General features: G+C 40.0%; 1 protein-coding gene across 1 annotated transcript; it reads right to left on the bottom strand.

The window, feature by feature from the left end:
• Window positions 1-533: 533 nt before the first annotated feature.
• On the bottom strand, window positions 534-5,293 carry samd7 (sterile alpha motif domain containing 7). The gene is made up of 8 exons (XM_034103750.1): window positions 5,191-5,293; window positions 4,744-4,867; window positions 3,870-3,994; window positions 3,594-3,675; window positions 2,299-2,972; window positions 1,663-1,778; window positions 1,470-1,580; window positions 534-770 (listed from the first exon to the last, which is right to left on the bottom strand). The coding sequence occupies exons 1-8, from the start codon at window positions 5,291-5,293 to the stop codon at window positions 534-536; spliced, it is 1,572 nt and encodes a 523-aa protein (XP_033959641.1).
• Window positions 5,294-8,882: the final 3,589 nt, after the last annotated feature.

Below are 8,882 nucleotides of genomic sequence, written 5' to 3'. Positions count from 1 at the left end.
AAATGCAGATTTATGAAATTGAATCCTCACTTATTTATTCCTTACCATGACAGATAGGTACTGCAGGTTCTCAGTACAAAAACCCTTTATTTAAAATACAACAAACGCAAGAAAGGTATCAAACATTCAAACATCTCACTTTGATTATTCTGTAACCATGTAAAACCATTCCCATATTATGTCTATGGTCCTTATAACGGCCTACTGGATGAGTGACACTTATAGCAGCTTAAACAAATAGGTTTGTTTAAAGCTACAATCAGACTTTTAGAGGCCTGTTGTGAACAATGAAAAATATCTTCTTAACTCACACATCAGCTTCACTTCACTTTTAAAAATATATTCACTTTTATATATAAAAAACAATTATTAAGCTGATACTAATGGGAACTGCATTAAATGGCAATGTTTAGCAAGTAGTAAAAGAAGCATAATCAATCCAGTAAATGTAAACAAATTCATCACTGAGGCAGCTTGATGAGAGCCTTGCAGACTGGTGAAGTGTTTTCATCTGTCCACATGTTCAGTCCTGATCAGGCTGTCTCGCTGCTGGCAGACGGAGGGGAATTGTTTTCTGTCTCATGAAGGTGATCTGTGGATTTGAGGACTTCGGGGTCTCTTGGACTCGCCAACATCTCGTCACTGTTGCAGTTGACAGGAGAGCCGATCTCTGAGGAGCGGTCCGCAGCCTTCTCTGGAGTGGCCTGCAGGGCGGAGGAGGAGAGCGGCAGGTTCATCATGTACAGCATGTTGCCCACACGCCTGGACACCTGAGGGGGAATGAGGAGAGTTTAAATATATTAGATTGAATAGTGTTTGCAGATGTGTCTCCAAAGACATGAAGTAGAGGACAGGAAGTGCTGCAGATGTTGGTCAACATCTGTATGACATCTGTTTCCTCCATCTTTTTACAGAAGACATTTTGAAATGTCACAGTAGGAAAAGCATGTATACAAAACGTCCCGGTTTCTGGCTGCGTTCTATTTTTTGGAAGCCCAGGGAACTCGATATTTAAAATAGAATTGTCATTCTTATTTTAAAAGTCAGAGAAAATTCAATTTTCTTTTTTTTTAATTAAACATGACATTAAAGGAAGCAGGTACTGTTGTTAATATTGCATTTGAATTTTTGAATTTGTATTAGCATTTAAAAATAGTCCACTGTACAGCAGGGGACAATTTTGAAAATGAAATACAGCTTTTCTATTTTTTTTCATTCATTTATTTCATTTTTAGCAATCCCTGTATTTTACTTTGACAGTCAACATATAGCTCTGATAGTTAAAGAATAATCAGTAAACCTAGTTCTACTATTACAACATTTTCAACCAAAACAAATTTGACAAATGATCATATATTGTATAGATATTGAATCCATTCAAAGTTGTTAGAGTTGTCCTGACATTTATTCTCAGATAGCACACATCTCACATTTTGTTTATGTGTTTAATCCCAGTGTGTTTCTCCTACCTGTGAGCGGATCTTTAGTGCTGGTCCCAGTTTGAGCCCCAGTGTGTCCAGCAGATGCTCCTCTGACAGAAGGGGCAGCGTCTCCCCGTCAATCATGTGGTCCTTAAACGTCTGCAGAGAGATGCCACACAACATTAGCACAACAATGACTGAACAGAAAGAATAAAGAGAGTTTCAGATAACAGAAACCAACCTGAGCATATTCTGAACATGTGGGTATGCTGTTGATAAAGTTGTAAACATCATTCATGTTCCATTTCCTTATATCTTCGGACCCTTCATCCCCATTAAGAAAGAGATTTGGTCGACCTGGAAAAAAAGACATACATCTTAGTTGGTGTTACATCAGTGGTGGACTGTAACTTTGTGACCTAACGATTTTGAGTTACTTTACTTTCCATATGTTACTTTATACTTCCAATCCTACAATTTAGAGGGGGATATTTCACTTTTTACTGCACTACATTTATTTGACATCTTTAGTAACTAGTTAGTTTGCAGGGTCAGATAAATAATAAAAAACATATTAATCATCAAACACATTCCTTTTTAGTATTATAGGTGAAGCTGACCAAGAGTAGGCAATATAAGATGTTTTCTTTTTACACATTAACGTCCTGAAATGTAACTTTTTGTATATGAGGACTTTTCCTTATGTTTTTAAATATATTTTGATGATAACACTTCCTTTAGTAAGAATTTCAACGCAGGAATTTGCATGTGTATTGCTACTTTTATTTAAGTAAAACATGAGCGCCTTTTCCATTACTGTATAAAATACTGGGTAAAGGATTTTGCTAAACTAATATATTGTAATCTAGAAACTAACCAGGTGGAAGGAAACCATTTCCAGGGACTGGGAACATGTAAGGCATGCCAGTGAGCGCTCCACCAGCGGAGGGATCCATGAACTTCTCCTGGAAAGCCGAACACTGGCTGGACATGTCTTTATCGTTTCCCCCGCTGTTGGCCACATCCGACCCGTCCTGACTGTTCACACAGGATTTACGCAGCCCTGTCTCCCCATCTTTGTAGTTCTTCCTGCTTCCTGCTGTGAGTTCAGAGTCTATTTTTGCTTGATGGTGCGCCTTGCTGGTGGCACACTCCTCTCCCATATCCCCCTTTGCCTCCACCTCTTTCTCCTCCCCTGACGTGGCCCCCGGGCTCTGCTCTAATCTCTTATCTTCAGTGTGGCCCTTCAGGTTGGATACGTGGCTCTCTGCGCTCTTGTGAGATGTTGGCCTCCTGCCGACCCTGCGTCCTCGCTCCCTCTGCAGCGTGCCGATGTGCGGGTAAGGGCTGGCCGACATGAGGATGCTGTTGGAGTGCAGCTCATCCAGGCTGGGGCGGTGCACGAAGACATCGTGGCCGTCTGGCATCCGCTGACGACCTCTGAACGCCATGGGGTTTGAAGAGTAGGCCATGGGGTTTTCAATTCCCAATAGTCCCTTCTGGTGGGCGTTCTCCAGCTCCTTCTGGTGCAGGATGGCATTCATCTCCATTCTGAGGGGCACACACACATATTAGACGTGCAGTTCGTGCATGATGGAGACAGATTATCTCACTTTGTTATTAAAGCCATACTTCATCCTAGACATGATCATTTCTATATCAATTCTGTTCCACATTACATTTAATTTGTGAAGTAAACTATGAATTGAAGTAAATTGGTGCCACATTAAACAACAGCACAACTATATCAAAACACCAGTTTATAAAATCTCACTGAATCTTCCCACATGCATCTTTGCTCGGACTTTAACACTTAAAACACAAAATAAACAGAATGTGCACCAACGAGTCGTTTGGAAGTAAAAGAGACCTAGATTATGATAGAGGAGTTGTGTGAGAGATTTTATAGATAGTTTTGCAGTTGTCAAACACGACCCCCATTTATTTTAATTCAACAAATCCTTTCTCTGTTTTTCGATTGGTGAACATGTTTTGTTCAAGAATTCACAGTAAAGCAGGTGAGTCATTGATATAGAAATGTTCATTTTGTAAGTTAAGTATCTCTTTTAATATAATGTCCAAAGCTATTGTTTCAGTTTCATTCATGTGAAGTGGACCTGTGTGTAGGTGGTATAGGTCTGTGGGATGTTAATTACTTTCTGCACACAATACCTGGCTATATTCTGCTTGTGGATGAACTCCTGTCGCCGAGCAACTGTTTCCATGGGTTCGGAGGGCATAAAACCATATCCAGCTGAAAAACAAAAAAGACACACAGGCTGTTAAAACTCACTCATATTCCTCCTAAAGGAAAGGCAGAGAAAGGCTTCATCTGGCCATGCTCTCTTCGTCTTATGTACATTGCCTTGTCTTTTTATGCTGCTGCAACGCAAACATTTCCCAATTTGGGATCAATAACGTACTAATCTATCCATCTATCTATCTCACCTGCTCCAGGGAAACCTCTTCCTGGCATGACATTGGCATGGGGGGGCATAGAGGGACCCATGTGAGGTCCCATGTGCATCTGTCGGGCCTCAGAGGCTACCATCTCAGAGGGGGGAACCATCTCTCTAATGACAGGAAAGCATGACAAATCAGTCATCTACAGCGGTTGAAGGTAACTAAGTACATTTACTCAAGTCATTTTCTTAGTTACCATTTTGAAGTACTTGTACTTTAATTGAGTATTTTCATTTATATGCTACTTTATACTTCTCCACTACATTTAAAAGGTAAATATTCTTTTTTTCCTACAGTACATTTATTTTTAAATCTTTAGTTACTTTTCAGATTAGGTACAATTATCGAATATATTTGAAGCAAGTTAAGAAAAGATAGTCGAACTTTGTCTACAATAGTAATATACTGCCTAATGCAACTACAAAAATACTGTCATATATATATATAGATATATATATAGACAATACTTATACTCCCATATGGAGGCCATTTTTGCACTATGAGAACTTTGAATACTTTTAGTTAATGTTGCTAATAATACTTCTGTACTCTTACTTAAATAATAAATGGAATGGCACTATTACTTGTAAAGGAGTATTTTGACAATAATGTACTGCTATACTTTCACTCAAGTACAGGATCTTAATACCTCCACACCTGGTCATTTATATACGACTTCAAGGAGCAGGCTTTAAGAACGGCTAATGTGGTCTCAATTAACGCTTTGTCATTGTACAAAGTGTACCTTGTTTCTCTCGAGTTGCCATGTGTTATTTTCCCTTATCCACCTTTGACTGTATATTCTCAAGAGGCCCACAGAGCTACTGTTTCAGTTTTAAGAGTGAAGTCAGGTACAGACCTCTCCATGAAGCGAGGTTCGAACTGCGCTGGAACGCCCTGTAACCTCTGCTGCCCCTGGGCGAGGATCTGTGGAGCCATGGCCATCTGATTCCTCATTATCAACTCCTGCCTCTGCCTCAGCTCTGCAAGAGAAGAACAAGCACCACGGGTCACCAGGAAGTCAGTCTATAGCCTCTATATGTGAGACGTGCACCGATTGACTGTAAAAGCTGAAGCCTGCAGGTACTACTGACCAATACACTCTGACAAGGTCAGACAAGTTGGATTAACCTGTTTGGAGCTCAAAAATGCATATTCGGGCTTCAGGGTGGTGTCGGGATCTGCATTTTTACACATTCTCATGAATTCTACGCCAATTTTTTGTGTTTTTATATGTTTTATAACATTTTCTTTGAATCTTCTAGTATTTAACATTGTTGTTTAGAATTGTTTTTGAATTTCTCACCTCCAGCTGACATGCCGTTGACCAGACGGTACCAGTGCTTCTCATCCAAAGCACCCTGCTCTCCCAGCGCTGTCATCTTCCTCAGCTGCTCTCGTGGGGTCATGACACGCGACCTGCGACAGAAACCTGTAAGAGTTTTTTAAAAGTTAGAATATGTGACAATTACTTTTACAAACTTGGTTCTGTAATGGTTCATGACATTTTGTAACATTTTGGAATATAATTTAATAGAAAATGTAACTTGGATGGATGCAGACATTGTGTAATTCTTCATGAGTACCACAAGGAGGCAGCACATGTCTACACATTAAATAGCCTGTTGATGGTTAAAGGACTTTAGGGTATCATCCTTTATAAAATAGTATACTTATATATAACTACTCAAATGCTCACAAACAAACAAACATAATTTGTGACTTCACAACGTCATCATCACATACATTATATATTAAATATAAAAACGTTTATTTTTAACCAATCAAACTTAAAATGAACAGCACATTTTGTGTCGCAACAATTGAATGAGGAAGACTTGAACAATTTAATATAATTAATAAAATATTTGAAAACTGGCAGCTTGAATGAACTGCCAATATCATGTCCATGCATACACACAAATATATTCCTTAACCTTTGATCCTTCCTCGCACCTTTCACCTCTACCTTGACAGTGAGCTATAATCTTAACCAACTTTAGCCCTAACCCTCACCTTAAACCTAATCCTACATTTAAACTAAACACCTACATCCAAATCTTCAACGGAATACCAACCCCTTAACATGTGGAGAAATCTTCGGCGATATTCATCTTATCTTTACATTACATTACATACTGTATAGTTATAACATCACACACACACACACACACACACACACACACACACACACACACACACACACACACACACACACACACACACACACACACACACACACACACACACACACACACACACACACACACACACACACACACACACACACACACACACACACACACACACACACACACACACACACACACACACACACACACACACACACACACACACACACACACACACACACACACACACACACACACACACACATACCATGTATACATCACTTCAGGGGACATTACATTGACTTACATGCATTTCCTGGAGACTTATCCTAACCTTAACCATAACCAACACATGCCTAACCCTTACCCTTAACCTAACGCTAACCCTTACCCTAACCCTAATCCTAAACCTAACCAAGTCTTCACCCTAAAATTAATGATTCCCCTCATGGGGACCTCCAATTTGTCCCCATAAGGGAAGCCAGTTCCCACACGTGACTATGTAAACAGATGTAGGTCCCCACAAGTATAGTAATGCTAGACCACACGCACGCACGCACGCACGCACGCACGCGCGCGCGCACGCACGCACGCACACACACACACACACACACACACACACACACACACACACACACACACACACACACACACACACACACACACACACACACACACACACACACACACACACACACACACACACACACACACACACACACACACACACACACACACTCCAAATGGCTGGGCCAGCAGCTTGTGTAATGGAGCACAATTGACTTAGACACCTACAATTAGCCTTCTACACTGCACAAATCCAATTACAAAATATGATACTGTAAATGACAGCGCGATAATCCAGTTCTGCTAATCCAGGAGCAGAGTGTTCAATATGCCTCTATGTAGATGAGTGCCCACACATTCACCACCACCTCTTCATATCATACACGTTTACAGTGATCATGATTGTATTTGATTAATAATCTGGTCAGTGTTTGGGACAGGTGCAAACTATGCATTTTTTCTGCTGTCCCCTCCCCCAGAGAAGATTTACCCAGAGGCCTTGAGCATTATCCACAGTCCCTCAAGTTCCCTCTGAAGCTCATCTAATCTGAGGGCTGTAATCCGCCTATTAGTCCTGCAACAGTCTGCTAGCTGCATCTGGTGACCTGCCTGAGACCGCCCTGCTGGACCGTCCCACCCCCATCCTCACCTCCCAGGCCTCTGCTACCCTCAGGATCCTATTAGCTAAATCCTGGCTATACAGCACTTTAAAGGGATGTGTTAGAGGTAATCCGCACGTTTAGAGTTTTACCCTCAGCAAACCTTGCCTGTAAGCATCCTGGACAATACACCCTAAGTGCTAAGCCTATTAGCCTCCATTAGCTCCCAGGATGTCCTAAAAACACCTTGGGGATAAATCTGGGGATGCAATCGGTTTATGTGGAGCTATGTGGTGCAAACATATGCACCCTTCCACCACCTACTTCTCTGTCAATGTCACAACAGCTAGCATCAGCACATGAGAAGAAATGTATTCCAACATTTATGCCTCTGTGATTCAAAAGTTGTCTCAAAGTCCCGAGACTCAGGGCATTGTGACAAATGTATTACCGATTTCCCATTCACTTTACTTGGAATCAATGTTTAGAATTTCATGTGTGATACATCTGTCTGTTCTTCAAGAATATTAAGCTTTTAAGTGTTAAGAGTTTCCATACTTGTTTGATTGTAGAAACAAAAATGTAAACCTAGAAATAGCCCTGATCCTTTAAACATAAAAACATTTCAGAAACTGAACAAGAGGAGTCTGTGTTAGCACCCAAGTGTGCCTCTGTATGTTTTAGCATTACATGCAAGTGACAGAGCTTAGCTGTTTAAAAAAATTAATAATTTATATGCAACGATTTCCATGATCCCCAAATACTCTTCTGACCATTAGGATAAATAAATATTCAAACTGCTGCAGGATAACAAACAATATTTTTTACTTTTTTCTGTTGGAGCTGTGCTGGACATGACTTATGTGCTGTGATCTTAAACACAAACAAAGACATGTTGGGTTTTTTTTGTTGAGTTTTTCAGATTTTAAATGATTCATCGTGTCTAAATTGTGTACAAATATCCATCTACCATCTTTGTTTGGATTTGTAAATACACTTCGATCAAAATAATATTTCATACAGATTGCTGAAAGAGTCTTTTAGGATTCTGTACATACCATATCATTTAGTGTCAAATGAAATGTTAGGTTCAATAAAGGTTGTTTTTCTTGAGGAACATGTTAAGCTGCATAATGTAAAGGTAATACTTGTGAGGAGAGAAGTATGGCTACACCTGTGGGAACTTGATTGGAATCCTCAGTTGAGGCCAGTTCAATCACAGCTAACACTTTGATTAAGTTAAAGTCTTGAAGATGAACTTGTGGCCTGAGACTTAACATGTTGTAACACATCCTCACTCCTTACACATCAGGGTATTTATATGCAACCCAGTCTCACGGCATTTCGTGTTATAGTCACGAAATTAATTTAATCTATTGATTCGTGTTCACCAACACGATTTTCGCATTTTTGCAATGCAATGTATTTCTATTGGTATGTTTCGTGCCTGCACCACGTCTTTTTGTCCGGTCGGGTCTTGGAATACCGGGAGCTGTGTGGTTCATAAAAACATTTTCTTACTCAATATCTTACCCTAAGCCTAACCCTATCCCTTTTATTTTAAATTGTATAATGTCTGAGTTTTTTTGCCGTCCGCAAGGAAAAGAAATGGCTCAGAGCCTCAGAATACTGAAATCTGTATTTGTTTTAATCTGTTTTTCCTTCTAATTATTTACGTTGCTTTTAAAATCGTTCTGTGT

Source organism: Pseudochaenichthys georgianus, chromosome 17 (assembly GCF_902827115.2).
Source record: "Pseudochaenichthys georgianus chromosome 17, fPseGeo1.2, whole genome shotgun sequence".
Taxonomy (NCBI): domain Eukaryota; kingdom Metazoa; phylum Chordata; class Actinopteri; order Perciformes; family Channichthyidae; genus Pseudochaenichthys; species Pseudochaenichthys georgianus.
The sequence above is the reverse complement of the archived record's forward strand: the minus strand, read 5'-3'. Positions and strand labels throughout refer to the sequence as shown.